General features: G+C 45.8%; 1 protein-coding gene across 4 annotated transcripts in view; it reads left to right on the top strand.

Moving 5' to 3' along the window:
* SMAP1 (small ArfGAP 1) overlaps positions 1 to 20,300 on the top strand; it is a 150,693-nt gene that overhangs the window by 119,237 nt on the left and 11,156 nt on the right. For all 4 annotated transcript variants that reach the window (XM_027093001.1, XM_027092993.1, XM_027093008.1 and 1 more), the window contains 2 exons: positions 6,225 to 6,315; positions 20,034 to 20,161. In XM_027093001.1, coding sequence (XP_026948802.1) covers positions 6,225 to 6,315; positions 20,034 to 20,161 — 219 coding nt within the window. The remainder of the gene's footprint in view (positions 1 to 6,224; positions 6,316 to 20,033; positions 20,162 to 20,300) is intronic.

The raw sequence follows: 20,300 nt of genomic DNA, 5'->3' as shown, positions 1-20,300 counted from the left end.
CTGAGAATTAAATTTCAGTTATTAGAAAGTCACTCAAAGAAATTAAATAGAAAATTAAAATCTTTTTATGGATATTTAACTCTAAAAGGTATTATTATAAGGATTATTCTGACTAGAATAACAGGAAGATGTCTTACCTATGTAGTTTAGTGCCGTGGTACATGTCCTTCAATTTTTTAATATGTTTTAAAATACAAACAATGAGGTTACTTTCTTATGTTCACATTGACAGGCAAAGAAGAGTATCATCTGAATTCAGTCTTTGTAGTTCTCACCAATGCATATAAGGCAGTACTTGGATTACTGTGCAGTTACAGAACGATCTCTAAAATGATCTCCGCCACACACCGATGTTTTCACGATGCTGCCTCAGCAGGATTTGAGGTTGAAGGGATACAAAACAGTTTTTAAAGTGATCAACTATTTTGCCATTTTGATTTGTGGGACAGCCTATGAGATGCCAGCTGTAAGGGTCACTCGTGTCTGAATTATTGAAATCCATGTAGAGCAGCTCTATTTGGAGTGGTCAGTAAGGTTTAGGGCATAGACATTGCTCACTCAAGTGAGCTGACCCACTGTAGCAGCAAAGGAGCAGACCATCTCTAGAACAGTGTTTCTCAGCCCATGACTCTGGTAAGAAATTTGTTTTACATTATGGTCCAGCTTTCATGCACTCACATATGTGCACAAATGTGCAAAACAGTTCATGAGTGCTTACCTTTACTTTGTGCAGTGTGCTCTGTTTTATGTTCTATTTCATTTTTTTAATACCAAAAAAAAATCTTCTTGTTATACCTAAAAGGGGCTTCAAGAACCCACTGGCAGGCCGCATCTGTGGTTTGATGAACTCTGTGTCGGATGTTTCCTTATTCTCGCCTCCATGTTTCTCTTTACCCTGCTCACCTACACACCTGCTCTCTGTTATGCAGTTTCCTGTGGAAATGGTTGACATACACCCGTTTAAAACTATGATGCAGTCGAAATCCAAGGAAGAAGAGAAACTCTTGGGATGCGTGTAGGTGTGTGATGTCTGGAAGGAAAGATACTTTGCAGATTGTTTGCAGCGGTGCTGAGGGTGGGAGCCCAGCTTATGAGCGGGCCTCCGTGTTACTTGATTTGGCGTTTTCTCCCCTTTCCAAACGTTGGGGGGTGGGTAAGTTCATACTCAGTAATGTTTTCAAAGGTAGTTCTCTAATTGAGTGGGAGGATAACTCATAACCAGAATTTGAATTTTTAAAAGAAATCATTTTAGCCTGAAGAGGTTCTGGATTCTTAGACTGTAGAAAGTGAGTAGGAAGGAATCCGTCACAGGTTTGTTCTGTGCTTCTTTGCATGGAAGAAGATTCACTAAAATATTATACCAAAGAAATCAATCTGAATTGAGGGACAAAAAATAAATTTTAGTTACTCTGTCCCCATTTGGCATATAATATCTGACCTCAGTTAATAATGCGGAATGAATGAGTTTGCCCATATGATCTAAGTTTATTTTCAACTTTAAGGCTTTCTGATTTTAAGTTAAGTCAGGGATTAGATTTTTAAGTGCCAACTAAACATGTGACACTTGCATATATAATATACAGAGTACTGCAAGGAGTGTGACCAGGGAAGGCCTGCCCCGGGAGGGTTTTAAGTTTGTGTGCTCTCTCGTGGCCATTTAATCCCCCATTTCTCTTGCAGATTTAAGTGTTTAGAGTAACATAGGTTGTCCAGTTTAAAAAAAAAAAAGGAAGGAAGGAAGGTCTAGCAGTTTAAGTATTCAGTGAAAAGATTGCTTACTTTGTTACTACAAACTGTGCTTTCTTTGAAATTATTTTGCTAAAAAGCAAGGTAAGTCTTACCTCTGTTGGAGGTAAGAGAATGCAAAATGAATTATGTTAAACTTCTGAGAATTATATAGTTACAGGCTGATAATTGTGTATTTGAGAAGGTTACTAAAGAATTGATACTAGGGCTTCCCTGGTGGCACAGTGGTTGAGAGTCCACCTGCTGATGCAGGGGACAGGGGTTCATGCCCCGGTCCGGGAAGATCCCACATGCCGCAGAGCGGCTGGGCCCGTGAGCCATGGCCGCTGAGCCTGCATGTCCAGAGCCTGTGCTCCGCAACGGGAGAGGCCACAACAGTGAGAGGCCCGCATACTGCCAAAAAAAAAAAAAAAGAATTGATATCTATAATGATTGGTAGGCTAATTAGTTAAAAAGCTGATTCTGAGTGGGAGACAGTAAGTGACCAGAAACAAGTAAGGGGAGATATATATATATATGTTCTTAGAAATTTATGCATTTGTACAGCTAACAAAAAATGAACTCATGTAACAGCTGAGCTATGAGTTCTTTAGGTAGTTGAGGAAATGATCTTGTGGGAGTGGTTTGAGAAATAAATGAGCAAATGAATGAATGTTTTATTTCCTTGGCATAAGAGAGGTGGGCTACATATTCAGTGGAATATTACTCAGCCATACCTTAATTTAAAAATACTGTATTGCCGAAAGAAAGCTAACCATCATCTGGGCCTTCAGCAGGCCGTAGTCTTTTTGCAGGTGGAGGGTCCTGCCTCCGTGCTGGTGGCTGCTGGCTGATCAGGGTGCTGGCTGCCGAAGGTGGGGCGGCTGCGGCAGTTTCTTAAAGTGAGGCAGTGATGATGTTTGCCGTGTGGATTGACGCTTCCTTTCAGGAACGGTTTCTCTGTTGCTTATGATGCTGTTCGATAGCATTTTACCCACGGTAGAATTTTTTCAAAATTGGAGTTGTTCCTCTCAGACCCTTGTGCTGCTTTATCAACTAAGTTTATGTCATATTCTGAATCCTTTGTTGTCATCCAGCGATCTTCACAACATCCTCACCAGGAGTAGATTCCATCCCAAGAAACACTTTTCTTTGCTTCTCCGTAAGAAGCAACTCCTCATCTGTGAGAGTTTTATCCTGAGACTGCAGCAATTTAGTTATTGGGTTGGCCAAAAAGTGCCTTCGGTTTTTAAGTAAAAATAAAGGGCACATTTTTCATTTTCACCAAGAACTTTATTGAACAGTATAGTCACCTCTTTTCCCCACTACCTTCTGCCATTTTTCAGGCAACTTTATAATTCCATCTTCCCAAAACTTTTTATCTTTTTGAGCAAAGGACTGTTCCAGATGCCTTTTACAGTCTTCCAGGGAATTGAAATTTTTTCCATTAAGAGAATTTTGTAAAGACCGAAATAACTGGAAATCCAAAGGTGCAATGTCTGGTGACTACGGCGGTGGAATCAGAACTTCCCAGCCAAGCTGTAACAGTTTTTGCCTGGTCATCAAAGAAATATGTGGTCTTGTATTATCCTGATAGAAAACTGTGCATTTTCTGTTGACTAAATCTGGGTGCTTTTTGTCAAGTGCTGCTTTCAGTTGGTCTAATTGGGAGCAGTACTTGTTGGAATTAATCCTTTTGTTTTCCGGAAGGAGCTCGTAATAGAGGACTCCTTTCCAATCCCACCATATACACAGCATCACCGTCTTTGGATGAAGACTGACCTTTGATGTGGTTGGTGGTGGTTCATTTCCCTTGCCCCACGATCTCTTCCGTTCCACATTGTCGTGCAGTGTCCACTTTTCATCTCCGGTCACAGTTTGTTTTAAAATCGGAACATTTTCATTACATTTCAGTAGGGAATGGCATGCGGAAATACAGTCATGAAGGTTTTTTTCACTTAACTTACATGGAACCCAAACGTCAAAGTGATGAACATAACCAAGCTGGTGCAGATGATTTTCAGCGCTTGATTTGGATATTTTGAGTATGTCAGCTGTCTCCCGTGTGGTATAACGTTGATTGTTCTCAATTAATGTCTCAATTTGATCGCTATCAACTTCAACTGGTCTACCCGACCATGGAGCATCATCTAGCGAGAAATCTCCAGCACGAAACTTCGCAAACCAGTTTTGACACGTTGGATCAGTCACAGCACCTTCCCCATACACTGCACAAATCTTTTATTGTGTTTCATTTGCATTTTTACCTCTCTTGAAATAATAAAGCATAATTTAGAATTTGACATCTTTGATGTCTTTGTTTTAAAAGCACGCTGATATGACAGCTGTCACAAGCTAACAAAATTGTTTCGAATGAAGTTAAAGACAACTAAGTGCTACTAGAGACATCTTACAGAAAAAACTGAGTGAACCTTTTGTCCAACACCATACATCTTCAGGCTCCACTTCTAATTTTAGTTCTCATGCTGTTTTCACCACATCTGCAGTTCCTTCCTCCATGAAGTCTTAAACCCCCCTCCAAGTCATCCATGAGGGTTGGAATCAACTTCTTCCAAACTCCTATTAATGTTGATGTTTGGACCTCTTCCCATGAATCATGAATGTTCTTAATGGCATCTAGAATGATGAATCCTTTCCAGATTTTCAAATGGCTTTGCTCAGATCCATCAGAGGAATCACTATCTGTGGCAGCTGTCTCCTTAAAAAATGTATTTCTTAAAGAATAAAACTTGAAAGTCAAAGTGACTCCTTGGTCCGCGGGCGGCAGAATAGACGTTATATTACCAGGCGTGAAAACAACATGAATCTCGTTGTCCGTCTCCACCCGAGCTCTGGGGTGACCAGGTGCATTGTCAATGAGCAGTCACATTTTGAAAGGAACCTTGTTTTCTGAGCAGTACATGGCTTAAAACATTCAGTAAACCATGTTGTAAACAGATGTGCTGTCATGCAGGCTTTCTGTTCCATTTAGAGAGCACAGGCAGCACAGATTGAGGATAATTCTTAAGGGCCCTAGGATTTTTGGAACGGTAGATGAGCATTGGCTTCCACCTAAAGTCGCCAGCTGCATTAGCTCCTAACAGGAGAGTCAGCCTGCCCTTTGAAGCTTCACAGCCTGGCAGTGACTTCTCCTCTCCAGCTATGAAAGTCCTAGATGGCATGTTCTTCCAATAGAAGGCTGTTTCGTCTACCTTGAAAATCTGTTCACCCTCATGAATTATCTCAGCCAGATCTTCTGGATAACTTGCTGCAGCTTCTGCATCAGCACGTGCTGCTTCCCCTTGCACTTCGTTGTTATGGAGACGGCTCCTTTCCTTCAGCCTCATGGACCAGCCTCTGCTGGCTTCAGACTTTGCTTCTGCAGCTTCCTCATTTCTCTCAGCCTTTAGGGAGTTAAAGGGAGTTAGAGCCTTGCTCTGGATTAGGCTTTGGCTTAAGGGAATGTTGTGGCTGGTTTGATCTTCTCTCCAGACCATTGAAACTTTCTCCACATCAGCACTAAGACTATTCGATTTTAACTTCCTTCAAGAACTTTTGTTCCGCATTCACAACTTGGCTGTTTGGTGCAGAAAGCCTACTTGTGGCCAGTCTGGGCTTTTAACGTGGCTTCCTCGCTAAGCTTAATCATTTCTAGCTTTTGATTTAAAGTGAGAGACATGCGACTGTTCCTTTTCTTGAACACTTGGAGACCCCTGTAGGGTTACTCATTGGCCTAATTTCTGTATTGTGTCTCAGGGACTAGGGAGGTCCAAGGAGAGGGAGGAAGATGGAGAACGACTGGTGGGTAGAGCAGTCAGAACACACACAATGTTTATTGATTAAGTTTGCAGTCTTATATGGGTGTGGTTCGTGGCTCCCCCATAACAATTACAGAGTAACATCAAAGATCACTGATCACAGAGCACCGTAGCAAATATGAAAAGTTTGAAATATTGTGAGAATTGCCAAAATGTGACACAGAAACACAAAGTGAGCAAATGCTGTTGGAAGAATGCTCCACGCAGGTCGCCACAGAGTTTCAGTTTGTAAGCAGCGTGATATCTGTGAAGCACAGTAAAGGGAAGAGCGGTAAAACGAGGTCTGCCTGCACATCAGATCAGGTTCCATTAGTGCCGGTGGCCTCTGCTCTGCTCGCGAGGACCCGGGGCCTGCCCGGCAGCAGCAGCGAGCAAGTATAATACACTATTATAATACTATAATAGTGTGGAATGTTCACGTGAAGGAGTTAAATGCTTAGGAACAAGCATTAAGATTAAATCTCTACATTCACTGTTTTGGGGTCCTCGTGTCCGGTTTATCAGTTCAAGTTCAATGATTGTGTTTAAGTTTATGGTAATGAATGCTGTAAGCTTTATCACACTATGCTTCTTCATAGGCTACATTACACTAACTTTATCAAAACTATGCCCAATTGGGGCTTAAAAGTCTTGTTCAGTTGATTTGAAAAAAAATAATAAATCTGATTATTTACTTTAAAGCTGCAGAAGAAAGAAGATCAGCAATTGGAGCCTAAAAAAAGTACCAGCCCTAAAAAAGCTGCAGAGCCCACTGTTGATCTGTTAGGACTCGGTAAGTAGTAAAAAAATACAAGTCATCATTAATTAGAGTTACAAAACAATTGAAACGTTTACTTGAAACGAATATAATAGCTTTATCATCAGTGTGCCAAAAGATACCTGTTAATTGAATTTGAAAATGGTATGATTAGTTTTTTGAGTTCCCACCAAAAGGGAAATCTTTAATAAGGGAGTTGGTGTCTGTCAGCAGTGCCTTCATGGAAATACAAGTAATGAGTTCCTTGGGGAGAGAGGATAACAAAGTACTCTTCAAAGGCTTGGTGGACTGTGACGTCTCAGCATTTGAAATGTTTTCTCCCCTCACCCCACCCCGCCTTCTCTTCATTTAGTTTTGTTGGAGGGGAGGTCCCTTAGCAAAATAATTATGGTGTAGCCTTATTATAACATGTGCTATTTTAAAGGACACTTTAATTTTGGTTAGCTGAAGCAACATGCTTTATACCTAGATCTAGTGGCTAGATTCATTTTATGTGTCTGATGACAATAAGAATGTCTGTGCTCATTTTAATGTCATATTTATTCTTATGGCCGACAGATAGATAGATGTCTGCCTGGTGAGTAAACAGACTTCCATTCAAGGAGTGCTTGTACTGTCCTTATCTACAAATACTGTCAGCTCTTTTTACATTTTTCTCCTCTTCCTTTTAAAATAGCTTGATAAATGGTTATTTTTAGTAATATCTGAGCCTTCAGCAGTAATTAATTTAGAAATTTCTTTTAGTTTAGGGAAAGATTAATAACAGGAAAACAGTGAAAGATAGTTGGAAGGTAGAGTCGACCTTCATACACTGCTTTTCTAAAAATTGATCTTTGTTCTATTGAGAAAATTGTTTTCTGTCTTAAGAATTACAACTGAATGTTTTTGTCTTACTTAGGAAACTGGTGTATCATGCAGATATACCCCCTACAGATAAACATCTTCTATGGTGGTGAAAATAAGTGGTATATCAGAAATATAAAAATAGGGCTTAGTCCAGGGGCTCTAAATATAATTGTGTTGAATACTAGTTCTCATAATTTCTGTATTTTATTTCCTTTGCTATAAATGAGAAAAAAGACTTACTGCCACAGTACGGAAAGATCCTACTAGGACTCCATACGCCTTTGTCTCGGCGGCAGCATTTCCTTCCCGGCCATGAGTGCCTGGTTATCGGTCCATAACTTAGAAACATAAGAGCTGAGCCAGGCCTGGCCCTTACCCTACAGACTCTCTCACTGACCTCGCACCTCCTCCTGAAGTGTCTGCCGTGTGTCCGGGCGCTGTCGTAGGCACTGGGGAGAGGGCTGTGAGGGAAGACAGACGAAAGTACCTGACCCCTGTCTGGGGAAACAGTGAAGAGATAGTTAAGTAAGATACGTCATGGTCATGTTTGCTAAGTGCTGTAGCTAAAAGAGAACGAAAGCAGTGGTGTGATTTTAAGCAGGGTTCAGGGGGTGGGTGTTGGGGGCCCCCTGAGATACCGTCGGAGGGAAGACCTGAGGAGGCTGGGGCTCCCTGGCCGTGCGCGGTGAGGCCAGGGCGGGTGCAGTGGCCCTGGGCATCCCCGCCGGGAGCGGGCAGGGCCAGGAGGAGGGCCCTGGCGTGGCTGCTGGCGAGTGACCCTGGGACCTGACTAAGGCTGCTACTCTGAGTGTCCTGGAAATGCATTGGAGGATTCAAGCAAAGAAGTACCTCATCCGACTTGGGATTTTTAGGAGCCCTTACGGCTACCCTGTTGAGAATAGTGTAGCAAGGCAAGGCTGCAGGCTGGTGAGACAGGTGGAAGGGGGTGGTGGCCACGGGAGCTGCGAGAAGTAGCTGGTTCTGGGCCTGCTTTGAGAGAGAGCGCCAGTGGGGTTTGCTGCTGGGTGGAAGTTGTAGGGTGTTTCCCTTGGGAAGTGACCCTGCGGGACAGGCGGCCTGCTAGGCGGTCCCCAGGAGCCGCGCGGGCTGGGGCCCAGGGGACAGGTGGCAGAACTGGTCTCAGGTGCCCAGCCCTTGGCGCGGTGCTGCTGCGTAGTTGCGAGCCTGGAGCTCGACCCCTGACCTCGGCAAACGCTTGTTCCTCTCGCTCTCAGTGCTTGGGTCAGCGCGGGCGTCTCTGCCTTCCTGCCGTTCACTGTCACACGGTATCTCCGTTTGTCGAGCTCCTGTCCGCGTGTCCCTGCCTTCCACCACCCAGTCTCAGAGTCCCTGGGTTTTAGGGTTTGGGGACAGCAGCACCCCTCTTCCGGTGTCAGTGTCTGGGAGAGTCAGCCGCGCTGGCAGCGGTTCCGCTTCTCTCACTCATGGGCCTGTGATCAGGAAGGCTGCTGTCTTTTTAGACGGGGGAGAGCGTCAGGAACCCATGTCCTTAGGAGAGAACCGAGGTCCGCTTAGGGCAGGAAGGAGCGGCAGTGTTTGAGGGAGAGATTAAGGGCGTAGAGAGGGCTTTGTGGGCGATGGGCGATTCTGGATCATGAGCTGGAACAGCTCCAGAGGTGGCAGGGTGGGCGCTAGGGTCAGAAAGAGGGATTGGGGGTCTTGCTGAGGGAGTGTTAGCAGCAGGAGACCGAGAGCCCTACCCAGAGCACATTGCAGCGCTTCCCTCCTGCTGCTTCTCAGTAACCTGAAAGGCACTTCCAGACTTTCAGAGAACAGCACTCCCAAACCGGATCGATAGTTGCTGTCGCCCTTGAGCAGCAGACTGTTTTTCTGCTGCCCAAGGTGAGCGTGGCGCTCTGGTTTTCCCCTGTAAAGTGAGACACAGTGGGGAGGAGGGGCAGGTGCCTGGTAGTCTGATTTATGGTCGTGCAGAAAAGATGGCATATCCCCATGTGAATGAGACCAGAACAGGCGTAAACTGAAAACATTTGCAGAAAATACAGAGAAAATTCCCACAGGGTTAGTTCAGTTACACAGGCATGGCGGGCCAGGATCCCAGGGTTACTGTGCGCTCAGGATCACGTTCAGTGGACTCCTATAGCGTGAGAGTCAAGATCATGTTTTAGAAATTCGAACTTCCCTTTAAACGGCCTTTTGGCAAGTCTTTTTTTTAACCTGTTTTCTTCGGCTCACTTTTCCAGATCTACTCCCCATCCCAAGGTCAAATATAAAATGCTGTCTGTATACTTTCTAGCAGCAAGGGTCAGCAAATTCTTTTCTGAAAAGGGCCAAAGGTTTTTAGCTTTGCAGGCCTTACTCAGCTGTGCCCTGTGATGGGCACGAAGCGTACACGAGTGTGTGGGTGGTGACTGAGGCTGAGCTCTGCTGGACTTGAGGATGTGCTCGATCGTACCTGCAAGGGTGACTTCGCCTTTGGGTGTTAATTCACGTTGGAGGCTTGTAGAAATACTATTTATTCAGTGCTTTACTGTCTGATATCAGAAGTGGGGTCATCGACTTGGTTATTACCTGCCCTCTGATCTTGGAAATAACCAAGATCTTAGGGCCCCTCTCGACTGAGGCCCAGAATGAACAAGCCCTGGATGCTCCAGACACAGACCCGCTTGCCTAGAACGTGTCCCCCGCTGTGTGAGAAGAGAATTGAAACTGGCTTCCAGGGCCTGTGCTCGCCACGCCCCTACACTGTATGCTCCTGTCTATCCTCACATGATGAAAACTGACAGACTGCTTAGCAGTTGGTTAGGATAATCCCCCAGGCTTTTTTCTTTCTTTCTTTTTCTAGAAGATCCCATCTGAGATTAGAGTCTTCAGGGGTGAGCACCGGCTCTCAGTGGGAGGCTTGAGCAGCATCGTAAACTGCAGGCTTCAGCTCAGTCTCCCCAGAGGTGGGGAGCCCTCCGCGGGTGTCTGTTCCGTGTGTGCACCGCTGCCGCCTGCTCCCTGCTCAGGAGGCTTTGACCGCAGGCCCATTGGGCACGGGGCGGGGTGTGTGTGTGTGTGTGTGTGTGTGTTGTGTGTGTGTGTGTCTGTGTCTGTGTGTGTGTGTGTGTGTGTGTGTGTGTGTGTGTGAGAGAGAGAGACTCGGGGACCTCGAAAGAGCTCACAGAGAATCGACTGTGAGCTTGGTGATGAAAATCATACTGAACTATAGAGATGTATTTAGATAGAGGCTTCCTCAGTTTTTTCTTCATTGAAAAGCTCAAAGGAACATACAGTACAGCTCTGGGCAAGTTTTAAAGTCTTCGCTTCATGCCTCTGTTTCAGGAAATAAAAGCATTAGCTTATCACAGTAGCCAAGTTCAGGTGGGCTGACAATGCTAGTTAAACGTGGTTTTTAGTAAATAACCAGCTTAATTATCTAGTAATATATATTCCAGTTTTATATAATGAGAGGTGAATATATTACTTTTTTTCCTTAAATTTTTTTGTTTTTATAAGATTTTCTAGACAGAAAACAAACTAAAGGATGAAACACCCACAGAAAACACTCTAGTTACCTTTAAAGCAGAAAACTCCTGCAGGGAGATTTCTGTTTCTCAAAGGCCATACGCTGTCAAGTGGAGCAAGCTAGTGACTGGGCGGACTGAGAGAATGCCAGCCGCGGCCCAGCCCTGGACCCGCCTGCGGCCCGGAGCTGTACACTCGGCGGATCCGGGGCTTGGGGTAGTTGTGTGCCACCCCTGTTTTCCAGGGAGGGAGGAAAAGGGCCGCTCTGTCTAGCGTGAGTGCCCGAAGTAATTTTGTAGTCTGTTACGCTTTTCGGCTATGGCTTAAAACCCAATAAAAATGTTTATTTTTTCTGCTGCCAAGAGTATGGTCCGTGAACGATTATAGACTGTTATTACCCTTTCAAAAAGGAGGTCTCGGGAATTGGTGGTAGTTCTGTGTGATCACACCTGTGGAGGGAGAGCAGGCAGGTGGGGGCCCGCGTCGCTGGGGGAGACCCGGCTGCTGGCAGCTCCCCGCGTGGCCCCGAGTCCGGGCTGGGAGGCAGCCGAGGGCGACAGGTGGGCCAGCGGGAGAACCAGCACGGCAACCCGGGGACGAGGGCGCAGCCCTGCCAGACCTGGGCCGAGAGCAGGAGGGCATCTTCACGGGCCTCCGGGGACTGTGCCGGCCACAGGAAGCAGGGAGGCGACGCTCAGGTGTTGAAGGAGCAAACACGGCTGTGGATGAGGCGCCTCGTGACTGCAGGTGGCTGAGCGTCTGAGCGTGGCTGAGATGGGCGGCGTCTGACAATCGTAGCGGGCGAGCAGTTTGGGGGGCGGCGCGGGGGGCGGTGAGGTCGGGAGCCGGGCTCCTCTTTCCTGCCCACTGTCCCGTCCCCCTCGGAGCCCTGGCCCTAAGCTCAGGCCCCAGCCCCCCGGCCTCAGGACCACGTCCAAACTTTGGTGCAGCAGTTGCTTTTCTCAGGAGGGAAAACTTCTCCCAGAAGATCCCCCAGCAGAGTTCTCAGGGACCCGCCGGGCCAGAATTGCATCCCGTGGCCTCTCTCCAGGGCGGGCGAGGCCTCTGCGGTGGAGACGGCTCTGCAGGCAGGAAGCCTCTGCACAGCCCCTGGCCCAGGTGCGTGTCAGCCTGCGACGGCCCTTCAGCGGGGAGCATACTGTACACACACACACATCTTTGCCCCTTTTCCTTCTTCCCCCCACTTTTTTTTTTTTTTTTTTTTTAAATAGACAAGGACACTGAAGCTGACAGAAGTTGGCTTCCAAGGTGCGGCTTCTGGACGACAGAACTGGGTTCAAACCCAGTTCTCCCTGACTTCACAGTCCAGTCTCGGTCATAGATGAACCGCAGCAAGATGTTTGACTCAAGTAGTAATTAAATTGTCATCTTGTTACTTTAAGAAACACTGAGATAGTGCCTGCCGAGTGCCAGCCACTGTTTTGAGTGTTTACAGACATTTATTCGTTGGATCTTTGCAACAGCCCTGAAATTGGTGAACTACCGTTGTTTTCATTTTACAAATGAAGAAACTGAGGCGCAGAGAGGTTAAGTAAGTTGCCCAAAGTCACACCATTGGTAGATTACAGAGTCTGACCCGTGTTCTTAACTGTTAACACTGTGTTGAGCTCTGATAGGAAATTAAATTCCGAGACTGCCAGCTGACACTGTATCACATAAGACAGACATTAGGCCCATTTGTCCAGGGGACAGCTGGCAGCATCGTGGCACGGGGGAGCCCTGGAGTTAGAGGCGGTACCGTGGGCTCTGGCGTCTTCACCAGGAAGTGAACGCAAGAGCCTCTCCGTGGTTGTTGGCCAGAGCGTAAACGAGTGGATAGTGTGACATAGGCAGCACAGTACTGTGCACAGAGCGGGGAGCACGTGTCTCTGGGGACTTGTCGGGGGCGGGGGTGCCCGGGGCTCCTGCGGGAGGTGCTGAGGAGAGCGGTGGCTGCGGAGAGAGCTGACCTGTCCTATACAGTCTGGCTTCATACTTGCAGAGTTCTTGTCTCTTGAGGCTGTAAAGTGGTACAGAAGTGTTTGAGATATATATCTTATATACATATGAAAGCTGTATATTTATATAATTTTTAAAGAGCAATCAGTTCTACGACGTTTACTTCTGAAACCGCTTCTCAGCAGTTTCAGACGCTCTCGGTCCGTGTGTGTGTCCCCTGAGAGGTGGCGGCACTGCAGACCCCTCTCAGCGCTGTCGTACCCGTCCACAGGGCACCCCCTGCCCCAAAGTCCCCCAGCTTGCGGGGACCTGCGGCAGGAGGGGCTTGGAAAGGAAGGGGTAAACAGAGCAGGAGGTTCACAGCAAATGTTAAGGCCACTCAGTCATTTCAGTAGATAAGCCTAAAGGCCATCTACTTAGCAGTAAGAAAAGTTAACTAAAAATTAAAAATAAATAATTCCACTTCACTCTCAGCCATCTTTTTTTAAGCTTTTGAAAACAGTTTGAAGCTTGAAAATTTTAATATGCTTCAAATGAATGTCTGTGACTTGAGTTTACAAGGTAACACACGTGGGAGTTTATTTCATTTCATAAGGCAAGTGTGTGTTTTAATATAAAGGAATTCCAAGTAACATTTTTATTAAGGAAAAGGCTTTAAATGGTTTCTTGAGTAGAAAATGAAAAGGGCTCTTTGAGTAACATGAAAACATACAAAGTTTTAAGAAGAAGGAGTTTTGCCATTAAGGAGAGCATCACTGCATCTCATGGAAGCAGGCTTCTTTCTTTGATCGGTGCTGTTTCCACTTCAGATTCGCTCCTTCTCAGGATGACGCCTCACTAGTTACAGGTGAAGAATTAGACTCGGCACCTTTCATTGCAGCCAGGGTGTGCTCAAGGCTGAGTGTTCACGGTCAGTCAAGAACAATAACGAAAAACATAACTTCCACTACTTACCATGTTCCTCTCTGCCTTACGCTAGATTAGTAATACACAAAATCTCATGCTGCTCTTTGAGATATTTTATCATTTGTGCAAATAGATTATGACCAGCTAATGCCTCTGACATTCAAGTAAAGGATGAATTCATTAATATTTACTGAGCACCAGCCAAGTTCACGGGACTCTGGCGAAAATACGGGAGAGCACAGCTCCGTTTGTGTCTAGTAGTACAAGTGGGGATGCATCCATGTGCAGTCTGGAGATGAGAAGACAGAGGACTGTTGCTCAAGGAAGAGTGGGATTGTGGAAGAGAGATGTTTGTGAAAATTCAGCGTGAAACCTGGCATAGTGCCCAAATTCACAATTTGCATTTTATTTTCCTCCACTCAGAGGTTACTTTTCTTGCTGCTGCTAGTCAGAAGAGGAGCAGATGAATTTTTCATGCTGTGGAAACTGACGTCAGGCAAACTCTCATGTGTCCTGGGGGTCATCTTTAGCGTGAGTGGGCGCCGGGAAGGGCGAGCGAGCCCCCAGATACACGAGCTCCTCGCGCCTCCCCTTTGTAGAGTATCTTGTGATTTAAAGCCCGTCTGCTTCTTGTTGAGCAGACAGCTTCGCATGACCGATGGGTCAGGGCTGTGATGGCGCTTGGAGCAGAGCTGTGGAGAGGGGAGTAGGGAGGAGGCCGACCCAGGCGTGGGCCGTCGTGTGTGTGTGTGTGTGTGTGTGTGTGTGTGTGTGTGTGTGTGTGTGTGTGTGTGTGTGTGTGTGTGTGGTGTGTGTGCGGTGTGTGTGGTGTATGGTATGTGTGGTGTGTGTGTTGTGTGTGGTGTGGTGTGTGTGGGGGGGTGTGTGTGGGGTGTGTGGTGTGTTGTGTGTGTTGTGTGTGTGTTATGTGTGTGGTGTGGTGTGTGTGTGGTGTGGTATGTGTGTGTGGTGTGTGTGGTATGTGTGTATGGTGTGTGATGTGTGTGTGTGTGTGTGTGCGTGGCTGTGGCTGTGGCTGCAGCGATGCTCCCAGCTGTGGACAGAGTGATGCTGGAGGACAGGGTTCTGATTGAGAGAGAACTGCAGCCTCACTGCCATGGTGGCCTGGAGTAGTGATTCCAGCTGGGATGCAGTCTCGGTACCGAGGTGGTGGGTCGTGTGGCGCTGAGGCCGTGAGACCAGGAAGGGGGACGGCAGGGGTACTGGCAGCAGTGGCTGCAGGGTCTTCCAGGAGAACGTGGACTCAGAGGAGGAGGCTTCCCGGGAGGAAGGCTCAGCGAGGGCCAGATATGGGGGAGTGCAGAGGGCAGAGACCAAGAGGGTTTGTAACCAGACCACTGGTTCTTTTCAGAATCAGTGTCATTATTTCCCTTCTTCTCCCAACAGAAGCAGGATCACCCGCCCCCTGACTGTCGTTTTTCCCCACGGCTCTGCTGTCCCCGAGAAACCCTCTGGTGATCTGTGTTTGGAAAGCATTTCAATTCACCAGTATTTGTGGAGCTTTTGCTCTGTGCCAACGCTGATTGAGGAGACAGCTGCGCCCTCTTTCTGACAGAGGATGGGGGGACAGGGCCTAGGCAGTCAGCGTGGTGCAAGTGTGAGCATGTGGGGCGTGCCCGTCACACTCAGTGTGTTCACACGCCGACAAAAACCAAAAATGACATTAGTTATATTAAGGCACCTGGGAAGGCTGCTGCTTTGCAGCCCCTGGATTTGGGGGGGAGGAGTTGGGAGGCTGCCTGGCCAGCGGGGGTGTGGGGCGCAGGCTGGGGGGGCCCGGGGGCGGGGCCGCGGGGGTCGCAGGGCCGGGGGCGGGGCCTCGTGTGCTCAGCGGGGAGCTGGGGCCCAGGACGGCGCCCCCGACTGGGCGGTGAGGCCAGCCCCACCCTCTGTGCCCTCTTCTCGGGAGGTGGGGCAGCTGCCCCGGGAACTGTTTTAACCTTGGACGCGGTAGGGGCACTGCTTCTGTTTGGGGGAACCAGGAAAGGCTGCTCAAAAGGATATAGCAGTTGAGTTTTCCAGCTGTACCATACCACCATACTTCTGTTGAAATCCTCGTCTTATTGTGTCAGAATCTCTGGAGGTGATGGGGGCGTTAAACTGAGACACTTTATATAGAGCTTGATCAGAGTACCCGGCAACAGAACTTAAAAATGTTAATATTAATAGTGGGTTATTAAAAATCCAAACTGTTCTATTCTTATTTCCTTTTAGTTTATACATGGTATCATTCAAAAGCATTTGGAATGGGCCAAGAAGAAGACACTAAATATTGTTTTAAGTACTTTGTTTACCTTTACTCATTTGGATTTTTGCTGTCAGGTGAGTTCTGGTATAGCCACGATTAATAGAATCGACAGCTACATGGAAGGTTTCTAGATGATAGAAATGGCCTTCATGACGTTGTGATATTTGAAATGCTGCCTTCTTTCTAAGCATCTACCAGTGTGATGATGTGAAGTAGGCCAGTAACTGCGCGCTGGGCAGGCCTTCTGTTCGTGTGAGATGTAGCACTGATTTTTAACAACTTTCTTTCTTTGGCTCAAAACGTTTAAGCTTTTCTTGTGAATTTCTGGTATGTGTGCAGTATAAAACAGTCGTCTACCAACTGGTTTTCAGATCAAACATTAGTCTGAAATCTTAAGGTAACTAGAAAGAAAATAGTTGCCCACAGGCAGCTGATTGTAGGCTTGATGCCTTGCCTTTAAAATGGAAATTCCTTCCCTGTTTCACTGCACTGTCCTCATTTCTTGTTTGCTCATTTCCTCTTCGAGGGGTCCTTTGTGCTTCATTATCCTTCTTTCTGGTGGTGTTCCAGCTAAGTTTCTGCCATTTGCCTCAGGCTGTTCTTGTACTCTGGCGCTCCCATTCTGTTTGCTGTCCACCGGCTACTGTTTCTGCATGTTGATGAAGGGGCCTGCCCCCCCCCCCCCCTGCAGCCGAGCAAGGAGCCTGTGCGCACGGGGAGGTGCTGTGCGTGCAGGTCCTGATGCGCTATCTGCACAGACGGCCACTCCCGCCCTGGAGGCGCTGCGTGGCCTGGCCCTGGGCTCCCCAACCCCTGGAGGGGGAGGTTTCCATTGGTCTGGGTGTGTGTGCACATGTGCCCAGGTGTCTATACACTCAAAATGTAGCCCATGTGGATTTAATTATTTTTCTTACATTACAGTGCTAATGTAAACATTTAACACTGCTTAAACCATTTAATTTGAATAAGACTTACTCTTTCTAAATTTTTAAATGTTTATCTGAAAAACTGCTTTTAACATCTTGGTATTCTGTGGCTTTTGTGGCCTCTGAGCTTCTATTTGATCGGCGAGGACTGTGCCGCTGGTGAACCCTTGATGGAGAGGCCGCGTTGAGCTGCAGTGGTTGTGACGGGGCTGCCCGTGCGGCCCAGGTGCCCCTCCGTGGCCGCACCGGCCGGGCCCCTCACTGTACCCTGAGGATGCTGGGCCTGGCAGGAGGATGGGGGCGGTGGTGTGTGTGTGTGGAGACAGGCTGGCGTGGAGTGGGTTCTGAACTGTTGATGCCGCTGCTTCTCTAACTTTGTACTAATAAGTATTAACTATGTAAGGGTTGGTTTTTAATGTTCAGACTTTTAAGTGATTTCTTTATCTACAGCTGTAACTACATGACTTTTGTGTAATGTGGCTTAAAGAAAGGAGCACGCACTGGTCCAGGGCTCAGAAGACTTCGTTCTAGTACAAGTTTTGCTGCTTCACTAGGGAAGCGACATTGAGTCTTGAATCTCTCTGTGCCCCGGTTTCTGTAACTGGGGGTGATGGAAGGAGATGCCTTCTCATCCTCCATGGAGACAGAAATGATAACATGGAAACGTTCTTTTAGAAAGTACAGGAAGCAGGTGATGTTTATAGTGATGGTAATGATTACTAGCCTTCCCCTGTCCTTTTTAAATTCTGAAAATAAAAAACACAAGTTTTGAAACAAATTGAAACAGTCCTTGGTAGAGAATGTGTTTTAGCAAGCCAAATGTAGTAAGTCAAATGAGCAGACATTGAAATCCAGTGGGAAAACTCGTTGGGAATTTGTGTACTGATTTTGCAAGGGCGAGACGTTTTCATGTAAGTTAAGGATTTGTGTTTCGACAATTCTGTGAATGCTTAGCTTTTTTAGTAACAAGGAGAATTGATGGGAGTTTCAATCTGTCATATTAGGGGATTGTGTGGGGAGAAGACTGGAGGACTTCGAACAGACTTAAAATTTCTGAAACATGTTCAGTTTCTAAAGTAATGCAAACACATTATTTGCCTGTAGTCGCTGAGCCTCTTGGTTCTCACACAGCGCATCCTGAGCTCACTGATGTTGTACAAGCCAATTGACATGTCCTGGGGCAAAAAATAGATTGATACCTTTTTCCCCAATTCACCAAAAATAATAATAGTGGTAATAATAATAAGTTAATGATAGCATTTTCTCATGTTTAAAGTTTTTTTTAATATAAATGTATCCTAATTGTTAGTGTTTGCTATTACTTGAAACAGCAAAAAGTTTTAACTGAAAAACTGGAAATAGTTACTTATGCTCATTTTTACTTTTGTTCCTCTTGGTTGTGGTTTATTTTGGAGGACATGTGCTTCTGTTTGCGAGTTTAAGTTGCATGAAATACAGTCATATTTTCTGCTAATAAAGTGCTTCCATGTTCATGTGATAGAATGAACATGGCTGTTTGATGAGGTTGCTCCCCTGTCCTCAGCTCTGTAGCTTAGGGGTTCAAGCACCACTGACTCACATGGCAGTGTTATTTGAGTTTCTTTACTGAGTTGTGGATGGCACAGAGATGTTCCTTTAGTTGTGTTTTTAATCTAGAATACCCTGTCCTTCTAAAATATTTTATTTCTGGTTCATATTACCTGATGTACTACACATCAGGTAAATGGAATGTGGAATGGGCTGGAAAACATAAAATAGCACCTGAAAGAAGTCTAACTTCAGAATGAATGTTGCCGCTTTGAATGAGTTAGAAATGGAAAAAATTACTTTCATGTATGAGTCATATTTGAATTCTTTCATGTCATGGTTGTGTGTTAGCTTAAAATTCTGTATATTATAAATTAGTAATAATCTACGCATTGTTTTATTGCTTCACCTTTAAATTGTCCGTAGTGCTTATAGAGATATAACGTGTAACGCATAAACATATGTGCTGAGTATATTTTTTTTATGGCTCTGATAATGTGATATCATGGAAAATTATTGAAAAATATTTGCAGTTGGTTTCTTCCAAACTAACCTTTCATGGGTTTCACACACACTTTTATAAATTAAGTAGTAAAGAATATTTTACTGTGACCATTTATTCATTGCAATTAATGATAATTTGTTTCACTGAAGCTTAAACAGGGAAATAAAAGATACTAATTTCTATAGTTACACCTCAAAAAAAGAGAAGAAATCTGTGAGTTTCTGTGGGTTGTGTTAGAAATACCTAGTACGTGGTAGACCTTGCGTTAAATCTGTTCAGTATCCAAGGATCTACTCTGTGCAAGACGTCCATCCCCCTCCCTGCCGAAGGCGTCTTAGAAGATGCCTCATTTGCCTTCGAGGAGTGTGTGGTTCAGCAGAGGGATCAAGTGAGGTTGTAAGCTGTAAAGTGGGAGCTCGATTAGGATGTAAGTCCTCGGAGATTGGAATTGTGATGTTCTGAACTGCTCCTTGGGTCGTGACCACGGAAAACTGAGCCGTGTGAGCTGTCCTGCTCCCTGAAACCCCGTGCTTGCAAGCTCTCTGCACCGCCCCCCACCCGACACTTGTGAGTTCTGGACTGACGTCAGGGGTGTCGGTGCCGCCCGGCGGCTCAGTGCACCCAACACTGAGGGTGGCCGCACTTGAGTACAGAAAGGGTCTGTTTCAGTGTTTTGTGGATACTTCCTACGGAATCAGTGTATAGTGTATGTTTGTTTTCTTTCTGTCCAGTTTTTTTCCTTATGTAACTTTAAAATTTAACATTCCAGACATTTTAAACCATTAAAATTTATTTCCAAGGTAGGTAAATGTGATATGAAGTAATATTGGAAACACACACACACACACACACGTGTGTGCGCGCACACACACATGCATATTTATGGAGAGGCAGCCTTCGTAGGAACATGGTATCGTATCCCAGCTTAGCCAGTGACCACAAAAGTAGTACCAGTTTCATAAGGTTATGGGATTAAATGAGTTAATATATGTAAAGTACTCAGAACAGTACCTTACATGTAAGGAAGCATCAGGACACAGAATAATGTCAGTAGTATAATACCATTTGTTAAAAAGGGGTTTGCATATATACTTGGAAACTGGTGGGTAAAGAATATTTCTTTGAGAACAAACAAAACTGGAAATGGTTTCTTTGGGAGAGAGGAGAGAGCCTGGGGTAGAAGGAGGGCATACATTTTGTTGTTAACTTTTTGAACTTTTAACCATATATTTTTAGAATAAAGCCATGTTTCAAGTAATTTAAGAGATTCTAGAATCTTTAAGACAAGAATCTACGTTCTTTTCAGACGGCCCTGCCGAGGTGCCAGTGACTAATGGGAACACAGCCACGGGACAGGCCTTGAACGATGATCTGGACATCTTTGGACCGATGATTTCTAATCCCTTACCTGCAACTGTCCTGCCGCCAGCTCAGGTATGTGTTAAGAGTATGGTTTTACACTGTGTATTTTCTTTTTGGAAAGTTTCAATTTTGAATTGTTTCTTACTTGAAAGCCTCTAGATCTTTAGGCCAGGAGTTGGCTAACTAAGCCTGCAGCTTGTTTTCGCAAATA

Source organism: Aethalodelphis obliquidens, unplaced genomic scaffold (assembly GCF_003676395.1).
Source record: "Aethalodelphis obliquidens isolate GAN/ISIS:26980383/991018 unplaced genomic scaffold, ASM367639v1 scaffold3, whole genome shotgun sequence".
Lineage (NCBI taxonomy): Eukaryota > Metazoa > Chordata > Mammalia > Artiodactyla > Delphinidae > Aethalodelphis > Aethalodelphis obliquidens.
Note: the sequence above shows the minus strand (reverse complement) of the source record. Positions and strands in the feature narration are given on the sequence as shown.